The sequence below is a fragment of the Schistocerca gregaria genome, chromosome 9 (genome assembly GCF_023897955.1).
Source record: "Schistocerca gregaria isolate iqSchGreg1 chromosome 9, iqSchGreg1.2, whole genome shotgun sequence".
NCBI classification, from domain to species: Eukaryota; Metazoa; Arthropoda; class Insecta; order Orthoptera; family Acrididae; genus Schistocerca; species Schistocerca gregaria.
In genome coordinates, this window is record NC_064928.1 from 213,607,649 (window position 1) to 213,624,011 (window position 16,363).

The window sequence follows — 16,363 nt, forward strand, 5'->3', positions numbered from 1 at the left end:
TACCAACAAGAAAAATATTTACGTGTTTATGTAATGAAAATTGGCCATGTATGAGTAGGACTTTCACACTGAGAGTTCCGTACAAACTTAATTATGTATATAGGCAGTTCATCCGTTCCGGGAATTGAGAATCTCAACCATTTTTGCCTGTTATTGACATTGATACTGGCAGGATATCAGTCCCAGGGATTCAAAGATTGATGAGAATGTTTAAATTTCATGTTTGACATCAGATAACAAATGACAAAAGTAATTTTTTTTCATGTGATATAATAACAGATTTGCAGTTTTCAGATTTTTTTCCTGTGCTTGTACTATGAAACCTTGCTTCATGCTAAATGTCAGGACTCTAGGTCAACAGGAAGTACCCAATAGGTTTTAATAAGTCAGTTTTCGAGTGTCAAAATATATGAATAAATGGCTGTATCTTTTGACTGCATTGACTTAGAAGCTTCTATTTTTTAGACCACTAAGCGACTATTGACATTAGTATGTGGATAAATTTCAACAATACATCTCACTGTTTCTGAGAAGAAATAATTTTTAACAGTCTGGCAGACAGACAGACAGCAAAGTGATCCTATAAGGGTTCTTTTTTTATTAAAGGAGTCACAAAACCCAAATGAGTTAAATAAGTAAAATGAAAGTATGGTATTCAATGTTTGACATAAAACAATAATTTCGGCTGAAAACAACTTCTGAATTATCGTAATCTATACTTAAACGCATCAGAAACATCAAAAGTACAAGGAGGCGCAGTTTATATTAACATTTTATTTATTTGCTGAGTCGCGATAGGCACAATAAAAAGATTCACACAGTTAAGGCTTTCAGCCATTAAGGCCTTTGTCAGCAGTACACACACACACACACACACACACACACACACACACACACACACACACACACACACACACAGTCTGTTGTCTCAGAGAGCTGAGACCACACTGTGAACAGGAGCACCAGTTCACGATGGGAGTGGCGACTGGGTCGGGTAAGGAGGAGGCTGGAGCGGGGAGGGGGAGGGATAGTATGGTGGTAGTGGCGGACAGTCAAGTGTTGCAGTTTAGATGGAGGGCAGGAGAGAAGGTGCGGAGCGGCGGGGGGGTTAAGTGGCAGAAAGGAGAGAAAATGATGGCTGTGTAGTGCTGGAATGGAAACAGGGAGGGGGCTGGATGGGTGAGGAGAGTGACTAACGAAGGTTGAGGCCAGGAGGGTTATGGGAACTTTGGATGTATTGCAGGGAAAGTTCCTACCTGCGCAATTCAGAAAAGCTGGCTGTATCCTGCCACTGCAAAACAATACTGCAACCATAAAACATAAACAAGACTAAAAAAGGGGGAAAAAACAAAACAAAATAAAACTTAAATTGCAAACAAAATGCGCCATTTACAACAACGAAACACAGTGCACACACAAGCGCCTGCCAATAGTGAAACGTGTCAAAGACTTTTAGGATGAAGACTATGCAATTATCCATAACAGCAAACTGCTTCTGATGACCGTAACATCATAACTCTTCACATCAGGTTCGTTCGAAGAGTTGCTAGTGGGTTCATGCGCATTCGCTGTTGAGTCGCATATGAGCAGTAACAACAAACAGCCAGATGCTACCTGGAAAAATTCTTCTAGCACACCCAAGTTGCCAGATTCGCACCTGCGCAGAGCAGTCTGAGTTGTGGTGGGGAGGGAGAATAGTCTCTTCTTTTAGTGATTTTGCTGTTTACTCTTTATTTACAGCTCTCTTGCTAAATGAAAACAAAATGTAATTCTGTGGCCGGAAGCTATCAAGTTAATTAAAATAATTCACACAATTACGGAAGACTAAAATATGTTATTAGTTTCAGTTTTCTGATTTTATTTGGCAGTTGAGCATTAAGGCCTTGCAGAACAATGAAATTATTTTTGTCAATCTGCTAAAGAAATTTGCCTTTTATTAGTCTTTTTTGTAGAGGCAGTAAATTTATTTAACCTTTGGTTAGTTTCCACTATTTGCTGAATTTCAAATGCATGTTTTCATCTTCTGGCACGTATGTCATTTCGCCATAATAAAGAACTAAACATGAGATAATACAGTACCGGTACTCCAACAAAATCACATCCCGAAAAACTTAATATCAGTTTGGACCTTCATCTTTGTGAATCTGAACACATGAATGTGCACTTCAGGCTGAATTATGCATTTTATTGTTATTTACCATATAGCAGAGTTGTTGAGTCACGATAGGCACAACGAAAAGATTCACACAATTATAGCTTTTGGCCATTAGGGCCTTTGTCACAGCAACACACACACACACACACACACACACACACACACACACACACACACGTCTGCAGTCTCAGGCAACAACTGTGGTTTCAGTTGTTAGAGACTACAGACGGGTGTGCAAGTTGCATTTTTGTGTCTCTGTGTGTGTGGAGGAGGGGGGGGGGGGGTGCAAGGTCTGTAAATGCTATATACATATGAACATATGGGCTTCCTGCGTCATCGTTCATAATAGCTGAAATTAATTCTAACAGGTCACGGGAAAATATTGTGAATGGTGGTTTGGAAAGCGTTACTTTAAAAGTAAATTTAATTCTATGGAAGGTGAATTATGTTACGTACAAGAACATCCTTTGAATTTCTTATGTCACAGATTGTTTGACTCTCATTTAAAACTTAACACTTGGAAGACCAGACATTTACTTCATTATTAAAAATTTTACTGGTACATTTGCGTGATGTATCTTAAAATGTAACACGCGCAAAAAAGACAAATACTATACGTGAAAGCTTAGCTTTTCTTGTAGCTACACTTTGTACATTTATAACTTTCCTATTTGTGTATTCACGCTTCTTAACAGTGATGTTGCTATTGGCTGACTACATCACTTGCCCTATACTCTGAAGATATGCTGTCATCAGCTGGCGAGATCATGTGACATGAGCTATGACTGGCTTACAAAAGCATCGCACTCACAATTTCACTAATGTGCTGTGATTGGTGGAACTTGAATATATACTTTCATAATACGAAAATAGGTACTGTACATGTTGCTGCACCTCAAAGCTTGTTCCAAAACCAGTTGGTTTTTTTTTTTTTTTTTTTTTTTTTTTTTTTTTTTTTTATGTTTTACAGTTCCTAGAGAAAGTTTACTGTCACTTAAACAGGGAAAGTGTGTATTTTCACCTGGGAGAAAGTGTACTTTTAACCAGGAAATCTGTAAAAAAAAAAAATTCCGGGATTCCCCCCCCCTCCCCGTCTGCATATATGCCCTGTCTTAAGACATCATTCAAGTAATATATACATCTAACTTCAATAATTAAAAAAGTTTCCTACTTTTTGAGAATTCACTATTGTTATCAGGAAACACATTTTCACAAATTTCTCATATATCAGCTTAAAAATATGTCAACGTAGATAAAATAAAAATATGATGTAGTACAGCTCATCCAGAACAAGCAGATACTAGGTACATCTTCGTACATTGAATAATTTTTGAGCTTGAGCAAGTTGAATGAAATGTAAGATTATGTGTGTGTTCTGTGTGAGATGTGACGACATTGCTCCAGCCCTCCACCTGCACCTGTCAAAGTGTCAGTCCTGAAGCAATTTTGAACAAGGTGTAGCCAAAAAGCTAACAATCAACTGTGAGGGTGCGTATTTTTGTGACATTTAACTTTTTCTACTGTGACATTAGAAGATTGGAAAAGCCATATATATATCACATCCAAAAAAGTGCGTGATGATTGCTGGAGGAGAGAGACTTTGACAGACAAAGGAAATGAAAATGTAATTTAGTCAGTCAGCACAGGTTCAGTTAAAAAGTCAGCATTATTAACTTCTACTGAAATGGCAGATGACAAATTGACAGACACTTCCAGCAACGAAGTGTTGTGAGCAGGCAATGTCACTTGTAAGAGTGCCGGAGTATACCCTATCCCTGCCTCCCCTCCCTGCTTCTCAGATGTAAACACAACTACAGTGCCCTGACATGGCCAGGTTTTCAGTTTGCTTTATCATGCAATATGTAGCATTATTAATTCATTACTACCAAATTATGAAAAGATCAGATTTCTGCTTGCCATAAAGATGACCCCCTGAGTTGCAGACAGGCACAACGAAAAGGCTGTTCACATTTATAGCTTTCGCCCAGTCGGAGCTGCCGGTGGTAGCAGTCATATGTGTGTGAAGTGTACTTGCTTTTTTGTGTGTGTGTGTTTTCTATGCTGCAGAAGACTTTGACTGAAAGCTATAATATGTAACAGCCTTTCCGCTGTGCCTGTCTGCAACTGAACAGGTCATCTTTGTGGTGAGTAGCAATCTTTCCTCCTCCTAACATTGTTGATATTCCAACCTGGAGTTCCCATTGTTTCGTTAAAACAAATATGTACTTAGCAGAAGAGTTGCAGACAGGAGACTCCCTCCATCCCCACCCCAAAAAACAACCTATTAAACAATCTGATACAAAGCAAAATAAATGCCCACTGATAGGCAGTTGTTAACTGAAAGAGGCCTAATAGCCAGAACGGCACTTCATGAAACATTTAACTACTACAGTAAAAACATATTATCATATTACATATCCCAAAACTTTAAGATATTTTACTTTTTCAGAAATAGCAATTTATTTCCATTGGGAACTGTGTATAGTGCTAACTGTTTCTATTACCTGAATACATATTGAATTGGAATTGTGTAAGTTTATATGTGACAAAATAAATGATAGCACTTATAGAAATGAAAATTATTAAAAATCTGTTAGTAATGTAAGAATATATTTGGGAAGATATGACACATAGGAATGAGGTTCTTTCTTTGCACATCCTCTCCTTACTTATATTCATTGTGTCCAACAAGAATACTACACGATAACATAAATCCCCATAAGTAATCAGCAGTAAATGTCAAGGCTAATAAAGTAATAAGATCATTGATTTTTTTATATAGTTCACAACAGTATATGATTTTGTTATTGTTTTCATTCTCCACACTGGTACATAAAATAATGATTTAATCCTGTGGAGTGGAGTAATAATTTGTGTCTTGCTAGGACAACTTCTTGAGGTACAGTAATGATTTGTTTTGTCTTTCTCTGTGTAATGGAAGTGGCAGAGATTTATATTATCTCCCCCCCCCCCCCCCCCCCACACACACACACTCAAATGCTCACGCACACGCGTGCATTTTGTTTGTAAACCAAGTAAGAAAGCTAAACCTTGTAAGATACAGAACCTGTTAAACGTTTGCTGCCAAGCTGGAAGATGCCTAATAGCTGGAAGGGAGCTTTATGAAGCATTGAACAACTACACTCTTCTTCTTAGTGTGTCAATTGCAGCCTTTTGGATGGCGTTTGGATGAAATGTAGCACCTCACCATGGTGAACTGCTGTTGGGTTTCCTGTCTCGCGTTACAGTGCCTGAGGAGATGATGTAAACAGGGCAGTGAAGAAAACTGTTCATTGTCTGCTCGGCACCACACACAGAGAAGACACCACAGAATCTTCAATTTAACGGGACATTTTTACTTTGGCCAGTTCATACACAGAGACAAAGGGGCAACTTCTCTTTTGATGGTATCCAATCACATTTAGCTCTGCGCTGCCAGCATTGAAGTCTCTCTCCTACCTTTGACTTCACCAGGGGAGTGGTACTAGAGATAAAGCTTTTCCTGCTGTGAAGACACTGAGCGACAGGTTTGTGCGGGTGAAGTGGGTGTATGCCATCAGTGTGGTCTTAGCTCCTTACAGATATTACTATTACTACCCAAACAATATCACAATATCAGGGGGGTGCTATTGTGGCCACAACTTGAACTTTTTTCAGTTGGAGTTGGTATCGAGCTTTCTGTTACGTGACAGAAAGTTTGGCAAAGAACGATGTCGAACTTTTTGAATGGTGAGATGACCACCACACTGGGAAGCATATTCTCCTACTAAGTAACATGAAGCTACAGCCGACACCTGACACAAGTGTCGGCTTGCTCCCTGATTTGTACTTCTGTGTTTTTTAAAAAAATTGCTTCATGTTGTGACCTTCAGTCTGTCGTCGTCAGAACCCAGTCACAAATAACCCCTAAGCATTTAGGGGAACAGCTGTAAAATCAACTTTTTGAAACCATTTATACTGTACAAAATATCTGATCAGGTGAACATGCACAACAGAGGAAAATATTTATAAAATAAAAGTCTACTTCGGTTACCAGGAATTTTCTCAATTTATTCCATTACCAGCTTGGAAGCTTAAAGCTTCATCTTCCAGTGCCACCAAATAATTGTGGGGAATATAAGCGTGTGACAGTTGGGCCAGTCAATCGTGGAGAATCACACCCATGTCCAACAAACACATGGGAGCTTAGACGAGAAACCATAGCACTCTCACGGACATCATGACACGGAGTCACTTCTGTGTCATACTGCCCCAGTGGGCATTGTGGCTGCTGGTCCCACACTCCCATGCGTTCCTTTGATGTGGGTGTGGTCCACCACCGTTGAGTGGCCCAACCGTCACACAATTGTCTCCCGTAATTATTTGGTGGCACTGGAAGATGAAGATTTAAGCTTCGAAGCTGGTCATGGAATAAATTAAGAAAATTCCCTGTACCTGAAGCATATTTGTGTTCTATAAACATTCGTACTATGATGTAGGTTGAGGTCTCAGGTATCACATCCTGCAATCATTTACCCCAGTAGGCTCTAGATGTGAATAATTTGGGAGTGGAGGGGGGGGGGGGGGGGGGGTGGTGCTCTAAAGCTTTAGAAAAGGATGTTACACAGACTGAGGTACAGTCCTCAGGTGCTAATCTTTATCAAAATGACTTTTAGCACCAATTCCAGTGTGTGTCAACAGACCTGTGCCAATAACTAGACTGGGTTCTGCCCATGTATCTGTCTGTTCCAGGAATGGAATAGCGTGAAAGACACTGCAGTGAGCGAAGGGGACAAGCAGCTCCTGAGCCACCTGAAGGAGCGCATCAAGCAGCGCCAGGAGGAAGAGGACAAGATGGTTGCCAGTGCGGCCGCTGCTGCCGCCGCTGCCATCGCAGCAGCAGTGAACGCTGAAAAGGTGAAGGAGAAGGATGAGAGGGAACAACGAGAGAAGGAGAAGGAAAGAGGCAGAGAGAGGGAAAAGGACAAAATCAGAGAACGTGAGAAAGAGAGAGAAGTTGCGAGCCGGAGGGAGGAACGTGGTCGTAATGTGTAAGTTACTAGAATTTTTCTCAAATGAAGTGTCGAGAATTTTCTCGTATGCAGATAGTCATAAAGTTTTTATTACTGGCACAAAAAAATTAAGCTCTGGTCATGTAACCTTGTGACTCTTTTAGTCTGTCTTTGTATAATCACCCCTTAAAGGTGGCATGTTATTCCCTGGGATGGATGACTTTGTGGAGAACGTGGCTGTAGAATATTTATCACAGTGTGACGTACTTCTGAAAACTATTTTATATTCAGACAATGCAGCAGCAGCTAATTTACTGACAGATTTGTATTCTATTTTATGTGACAGGAAAATGAATGTGGTACAGTTTTTATGGTTGTGTGATGTCTGACTTGCTCACTTCATTTTAGGGACAAGTTTTTAATGTGTTATTGAGACAGCTGCCTCACCCATGTTTTTGTAAATGATCAGCCAGTCACATTTCCCAGTGTAGTTATTTTAGTTTTCCTCTTTTAACTATCAATTTCAGAACATTTATTAATGGAATTTTCCATCAGTCCTTGGCAGAACATGATTATAATATTTTTAATAATAATATGACGTTTTCCTTTATAATATTATTTTACAGTATCTTAACCTTTTAAGTGTCACTGGGGAATACAAATACCACTAGTCATTTTGCTGTTTATTGTTTTATTTACTACTGGCAATCCATGTTAATGGTATTCATTTGTTCAGAATAGTTTTTCTGACAAGTACCATTTTGTGTTTCTAAATTGGTAGGATTGAGATATCAGCAAACAAGGGAGTAATGCATACCTGCCAACTCTGCTGATTTAGGCCGGAGAAGTGTTCCGCTATTCACCTGTCTCCTGATCATTCCATTATTTTTCCAAATTTTTAATTGATTATCATCAGATCTGAGAATTTGATTTGCAAACCTGCCACTTCAGGTTCTTTGTTTGATAGTCAGAAGTCCTTCACTCATTAGTTGTTTTTACTGTTCTTCGCTCATTAGTTGTTTTTACTCAGTATAAATATTCAAGTTTATTGAAATCAAGAAGTCCATGCGATGTGTGTGTCAGTTTTTATTTTTCCTCTTTCCAGCACATTTTGTAGAATGTTTGCTCATATTGCACAATATGCTGCTCTGTTTTGACTTTGTGTGTGTGTGTGTGTGTGTGTGTGTGTGTGTGTGTGTGTGTGTGTGTGTGTATGTGTGTGTGTGTGTGTGTGTGTGTGTGTGTTGTCATTGTGCTGAAGTGACCTTGCTTATTTATTCAGTGTTTTTATAATCGGCAGACTGGATGGTTATCAGTGTTGTTTTGTAACCTGAATCCCTGAACGGCTTTAATGTTGTGTAAGTGGCTGTTTCAAATGTATCACATTGTCATAGTCATAGTATTTTCATTCATTGTTTTGTTTTTCATTACAGCTAGAAAATATGTCTGTTTTCTTGACGCAATATTCAGAAAATTTCCATGCTCTTTTTAGTCCACTTCGTTCTCATTGCCATATTAACAGCTATATATTATATAGTGGAAAAAGTGATTTTTCGAGGCATGTGGAAATGAAAAAGCACTGAGAAAAAGTTAAATGGGTGAACTACAATGAAAAATAGAAAAAAACTGGAAATGGATGTTAAAAGTGTCGGGGTGATAAATGATATTTGATGGCACTCATATATGAAAACAAGAAGGAAAAAAAAAACTAGTATCGATTATGTGGGCTATGCTGCAAATAGTGTATGAAATCAATGTGTTTGGTAGTTCTAGTGTTTCCATTTGTGTTATAGCTGTTGCATAGCTTTGTGATATCGTAGGGCAAGACTCACATCAGTTGTCTCCAAGTTGTACTGAAAAATCAACTGTGTTTTGACAGGTATGGTAATGGTACAAATATTTACTGGTCCTTTTTGAGTCACCCATCTTCAGAACTGGGTTTTGGTTGAGTTAATGTCTGTCACCTGCACCTTTCTTTCCTGACAGCTTTTGATGTAAACGATGGCACGTGAAGTTCACTAGAACATTTCCTGCATTATTTATGTATAAAATCAATACAGGAGTCATGTGTATGCCTTTTCTGGATGAATCATCTAAAACTTGCACCACAAATATTGGAGAAATGGAAAGTGCTGTTGATATCCAATTTTCACAGAATGGATTGGTAGCCAGGGGCTAGGAGGAGGAGGAGGAGATTAGTGTTTAAGGCCCCGTCAAGAACAGGGTCATTACAAACAGGCAAAATTTGGATTAGGGAAAGATGGGGAAGGAAATCGGCCATGTCCTATGAAAGGAACCATCCTCGCATTTGCCTTAAGCACTTTTGGGGAATCACAAAAAACCTTAATCAGGATGGCCGGAAACAGATTTGGACTGTTGTCTTGAACAACAAGAGTCCAGTGTGCTAACCACTATTCTGCCTCACTCAATGGGGGCTCGTATTGTTAGCCAATAAGCAGATTTTTGTGCAAACATATACTTTTTGAAAGGAACAATGCCTTTTGACATTAACAAACTAAAAGTATGGTATATGAGAATGTCAGTGGTGTTTGTTGCTGGATTCTTATGTGAGTCATTTATGAGATATCATATTTTGAAAAGTTTCCACACCGTCACTTATTTGTGCCATTCAACCTGCGTAGTTGCTAGGGATGATGTTATTATGTTTGCTTATAATGTGCTTGTGTGTGACACCCTTAAGTTCCTTGTGACTTGCTAGCCAGTATGTGTGTGGCAGTCCAAGCAGGTAAGTCATGAGTGGATAATGCAGAAAAAGCCAACTTACTCATAGTGTATGTGCAGGGGTGTGTGTGACAAGATATCCCAATAGAAGCCAACCATCGTGGCAATTATTTATCAACCTCTTCAACCAGTTAGTTGAAAGTGCCACTGTAACACCTAGACAAAATAACAGAAGGATACAAGTGACAACACAAGAGGAAGAAATAGTTGTTCATGCTGCTGTTGCAGTTGATCCGTACATCAGGTACTGCACAATCGCACAAGGAAGTGGCACAAGTCGGGCAATTGTCCTGCGCATTCTCTATTGACATAGGTTCCATTTCTATCACATTTCTCTCCATCAAGAGCTGCACAGAAACAATTATGAGAATTGTGTTAACTTCTGTGCATGGGCATTAAGACAGGATACTCCAGATCTATCGTGTATCTTGTTTAGTGATGAAGCAGCATTTACCAATCGTGCCCAGGTAAACCACTAAAACATGCATTACTGGTCTGTTGAAAATTCCCATTGGATTTATCAGGTGGAATATTGACGTCTATTGAATGTTCACGTGTGATGTGCAATAGTGAGCTATCAGCTCCTAGACCCATTTTTCATACCTGGTACACTGAACACATGCAAGTATCTCAGCCTCCTACCAGATCGTCTTCCACAGATGCTAGAAGACATTCCTCTGCAGCCTAGAAGGAATCTGTGGTGTCAGCATTATTGCAGCTTGGACATTTCCCCTGAAATGCTAGTTGTTCCATATCAGACTGGAAGTGTGTGTTACTGCGAATGGTGGTCATTTTGAACACAACTTGTAATCCTTTATTTTCTTGTTACTTGTCAGAATCTATATAACACGTGTATGCATTTATGTTGTTCTTTAGTGTCTGCTACCACAGTTGTTGCACAAGTGTTGCTGTGGGAATTTTCCAAAATATATCTCATAAAAGATTCGCAGCAGAATCCTGCAGCAAACACTACTGACATTCTAATGTACAATACATTTATTTTATTAATATCAATAGGCATTGTTCCATTTCGAAAAGTATGTGTTTGCACAAAAAATACCCTTTTTAAGTATTATTACAATCTGTTTATTGGCTAAAAGTACAAGCAACAATCTACCAATCCATCCTGTGAAAACTGCACATCTATAGCACTTTCCTTTTCCACGATGACTGCAGTGCAAATTTCACGTGCTTCAGCCTGTACACATCTAGTTTTCTTCCTCACCATGTATAGAACTAAATATATTGTGTTGAATTCAGTTCCTAGTTACATCCAATTTTATTGATTATATGCTGTGAAATGCTGCTTCTGATGAAGAATGAACATTGCAGATAATATTATTACACAAATTCTCTCACAAATATTAGCTGCTGAAATAATATAAATCACTTCTGTTAACAGTGCACATGAAGGGTGCTTACTGATTATATGTAACATGACAAAATAGTGTATGTACACACTTGAATATAATAGACATACTAGTTACTAATTTTTTGTTCATCTTTATAGTTTACGGGATCATATTGGCATTTACGAATGTTTCTTTCGTTCTGTAAGAATGAAGTTGTGGAGATGGCATAGGTCTGTGGCAAATGAAGTCATGTAATGAACAACTGGAAAGAGCTTATGGAAGACCGTGTAGAAGATTCAGAATTTGGAGGAGGCTCAGATGCAGATCATGTAACTGCTGTTCTACCATTTCAAACACTAGTACAGTAAGTCACAGTGTCACGTGGACCTGTGGATGAAACTTCCAGAACAGATTCAGCAGGTAGTGTAGACAGTTTGCTAGTACTTGAAGCAGCATTTTATGAAAGTTGTTGGAAGCCTCCTGCAGAAATACTGAGCTGCGCTGCCTCTACTACAATGCATAATTGTGAAAGTGTTGCCGGCGCAGGATTTTGTTCGTGAACAGACCCGTTGATTATGTCCCATAAATGTTTGATGAGAGACCAAATCATTGGCTTGAATTTTCTGGAATGTTCTTCAAACCAGTGGCAAACAAATGTGGTCTGCTGACATGGCACAGTATCATCCATAAAATTGTATTGTTGTTTGGGAATGTGAAGCCCATGAATGGCTGCAAATGGTCCCAAGTAGCCAAACATAATCATTTCCAAGCAATTATCAGTTCAGTTAAACCAGAGGACCCAGTCCATTCTATGTAAACACAGCCCACACCATAATGGAACCACCAACAGCTTGCTCAGTGCCTCGTTTACAAACTAAGTCCACGGCTTTGTGGGATGTGCGCCACTCTCAAAACCTACCGTCAGCTCTTACCAACTGAAATTGAGAGTCAGCTGACAAGGTCACGGTTTTCCAATAGTCTAGGGTCCAACTGATATGCTCACGAGCCCAGGAGAGGCACGGCAGGTGATGTGCCATTAGCAAAGGCTCTTGTGTCGGTTGTCTGCCGCCGTAGCCCATTAACATTAAATTTTGCTGCACTGTCCTAACAGATACGTTCATTGTACATCCCACATTGATTTCTGTTGTTATTTCATGCATCAATGTGTGTCTGTTAGCACTAACAATTGAATGTGAATGCATCTGCTCTCGGTCGTTAAGTGAAGGCCATCAGTCACTACATTGCCCGTGGTGAGAGGTAATGACTGAAGTTTGGTATTCTCGGCACATTGTTGACATTCTATTTAGAATGATGAATTCCGTAATGATATCCTAAATAGAATGTCCCATTTGTCCAGCTCCCAACTACTATTTCATGTTCAGATTTGTCAGTTCTTGTCTTGCAGTCGTAATCACATTGGAAAACTTTTCACATGAATCATGCTAGAAAAAATGCCAGCCCCAACATTGCACTACCCTTTCACACTTTGTGTAAATGATAATACTGCTGTCTGTGTGCATAGCACTATCCCATGTGTTTTGTCACATCAGCATGTACACTTGGTCTATAGCAGTTGTGAACCCCTTTCGTCTGGGATATGACTTCCTCCTGAGGACATCTGTTTGCTAACAGAAGTTGACATTGATAATTTCCTGCAAGTTCTTTTTAGGCTTACCAGTGAGAGTACCATGTCTGATTTTGTGCTCTTGGTTCATTGGTATGAAAATTTACCACCTCATAACTCATGGCAGACTTACGAATACATAATAAATTGGGCAGTTTTACTGGTTTCTATTCCCAAAGTGTACACACTGACATGCATTTTGACTGCTCTGCTGAGTAGGCCATTTTTACACTAAAGGCTGTGAGGTACTGCAATTGTGCAGGTGACCGTGAGTGAGGTTAGGAGATATGACATATAATTCTGCAGGACTTCCACCTCCTCATTCTACGACTTTTTTTTAGCAGTTTTAACCACATTCGTTCCCACTAATTTTGTTAAGGGTGCTGCTAACCTTGCTGTTGAGTGGACATTAAACAAGAATAATTTGTATTTGCTCAAGGCATACCTGTATTTCCATAGTTATAATTAACTGTAGTTCGTGTTTGTGCACGGAGACAATATGTAAGCCACGCCGTTGCCAGTGACTGTTGTCGTCACTACCACGTACATTACTGATCTCCTGAACAATAGTGATTTTGGCTTTCAGCAGTTTTTACGGGATTACAATAATTGATGAAGGAACCTTCTTAAGTTGCTTAGGAAGTTCTATTTATTCACTGATGACTAGTTTCGGACAGCTTGTCCATTATCGGATCATCTATGTACGCCAGTTTTGCAATCTGACTAGGCATGTATTACAGGTCACAAAACATGCCAATGTGGCATTATACAGTGTAGCACGAAATAGCTTTTGAAGATAACAGAGGAAACTCCGTGGCATTTGCATGTGTGTTTCCTGGTAGCAGCACCATCTGTGTGTTCGAATTGGATACTTTGCTTGTGATGTCTGTGATTCCTTATTTTATTTGCTCGCATACCAGAATTACTTAGCAAGGTTTGTATTTCTTATGCTGTTAGTATGTTATGTTAGCTAATAATTTGTTTAAAGCGTAGGGTTAAAGAAAATGAAAGCAAATGATTCTGTACAGTTTATGTTGGTAGAATACAAACACAAAATAACACCTTCATGACATAACTTCTATGCCTATGCATGTACGCACTTAACATTTTGGCATATTTATTAGTTACTTTCTGTAGTTCTTTTTGATTTGTGATACTGAGGAATCATTGTCCTATTTACAAATGCTTTGATAGAACTTAACAGTACTTCTTTGCCAACAACAAATATTAACTATTATACATTTCTTCTAATTTGTCACATTCATTCATGACTAAGCAAACCATCTTGCTTCTTACCCCATAAGTGCTCTCAACAACACTCTTATCAAAATTATGTCTAAAAATTTCTAACTTTTATATGACAAACTCTGCGCACAAATGTTGGGGGAAAAGTGCTTTTTTTTGGTCATATCTCATCATCTGTAAATGGAAGTTTTACATTTTTCATGTTCCAACCCACGACTTGCCCAGCCCATAACATAATTCCTAGCACTTTTTTCAATAGGCCTACCTTCATTGATACTGATATCAGCATACACAGATAAATAAGCATTGTCTTCAGCAGACATTTCACCCCCAGATCCAATGAAATGTAGTTTTTTCAATTGATTTAATTTCACTAGAGTGCTGCTGTGTCTGTTGCACATTTACTGTCTTCAGAGGGAGTTACTGTTTGCTGTTACTGTAACCCTATATGGCACACACACTCCCTCTTCCAACCATTTTGCAGTTTTACAAAGTAAGCCAAAGTATCAAATAAGTCTTCTGAGGCTCACAATGTTAATCAGCTGTTCACATCCAGTTTTAGTTTCCAATTCAAGCCGCTAGGATGTGCCAGGGATTGCTGTCGCACGTTTTAGGGAATTGTTTCCACCATAATATTTATAAGCTATTTACTAGCACCAAAACATGCATCGCTATATGTTAAAATGTACCTATTTACGTACAGTCGTGCATGTGTTTGCACTACATTGAATACTGCCACGTTGACATACTTTGTGATCTGTAATGCTTGTCTTGTAATACGAAATGAATGTACACGGATGATTTGGTCACGAACAATCTGTCCATAACTGGTCATCAGTGAATAAATAAAACTTCCTACGCAGCTTAAGACTGTTGCTTTAACAGTTACTGTGAAAATGAATTAGTCTGTCATTGTGTCAATAGTTATTACGTTTGAGTTCAGGGTGCATGTAAATCAGTTATAACTTTTAATTATGAAAAAGGTAGATAACATACAGAAGTGGTTGATACAGCACTGAATGCAATATGTCTTTTAATTTTACGTACAAAAGGTAGCCACATTGAATATCTGTAACATGACAAATGTCCCTTCTGTAATCAGTTTCCCATCAAATACTAAGAAGCAAGCCTGATGATGTTAGCAACTTGAGTTACCCATTGTTGCAACTCTGTAAGCGGAGGACAAACACTCTGTCTTTAATGCAACCCCATGCACAGAAGCCCACTGGATCAAACCGGTGTTCGTGTCGGTCAGTATATTGTTCCACCACACTCATTCCAAGTCAGCACATTCCTACACAGTTACGTGACATTGTCACAAGGACAATGTGGAGGTACACCGTCTTGCTGGAAAATCAATTCTGTGCCCATATCATGTTGTAATTGAAGCATTAGATAATGCTCAAGCATGATAAGCCAGTTACAGTTGACTCAGCAACTAACGAGAGACTGTAAAACTTGTTACACTTTACAGCACAAAAAACATTTATTGTAGGTGAGTCCCATACATGTTCGACTATGTGACACGGTTTCTGCTCACCCCCTATGCCGAACATTATGCGGTATTTATTTCTGAATTGTTTCTGAACTGTAGTAGAGGATTTGCATTCATGAAACCATAAACAATACTGTGCATAGTTTGCACCATTACAACTCCATGATGACTGTTGGATTACTTCATTTGTGTGTGCCACCTAGTGGGGACATCATGAACTAACAGTATTACGTGAAAATACACTGCATATAGTGCTGTATCAAACCTTTCGATAGGTTATTTACCCTTTTCTCAATTAAAGATTACTTTTGTATAACTAATTCATAAACCCGCCCGTATATGAATATGGCTGTAAAAAGAAACGTACTTGATGTTGTAATATAAAACCATTCCTTTACACGTAACGTACACCATCCAACCTGAACATTCTGCTTTTGTAAATATTCTTTTGCTATCATGCTGATTATTGCGAGAAACCGTAAGTTTTTATCTCCACTCCAGAAATGATGATTGGCATGTAACCGTTGCATGTAAGTCCCATTGAAGTATATAACAGACCTCCCATTGTTAATGTACTTTTTTTCACCATCTTTATGATAAATCGTTGCTTCCTTTTGTGGAACCTAGTTGCTAATTCAGTTTTTTTTTTTTTTGTTTTTTTTTAACATCATTTTCGCTGCTGGGTGCTTACTGTTCATATTGTGGGAATAACATCTTTCTGAGTCACACATATCTCACAATTGTCAATTTCCATCGCAG

At 38.8% G+C, this 16,363-nt stretch overlaps 1 protein-coding gene across 3 annotated transcripts in view; it reads left to right on the forward strand.

Annotated features, from left to right (window-relative positions):
* LOC126292215 (zinc finger matrin-type protein CG9776-like) overlaps nucleotides 1-16,363 on the forward strand; it is a 231,839-nt gene that overhangs the window by 168,081 nt on the left and 47,395 nt on the right. For all 3 annotated transcript variants that reach the window (XM_049986073.1, XM_049986072.1, XM_049986074.1), the window contains one exon: nucleotides 6,887-7,185. In XM_049986073.1, the coding sequence (XP_049842030.1) occupies nucleotides 6,887-7,185 (299 nt within the window). The remainder of the gene's footprint in view (nucleotides 1-6,886; nucleotides 7,186-16,363) is intronic.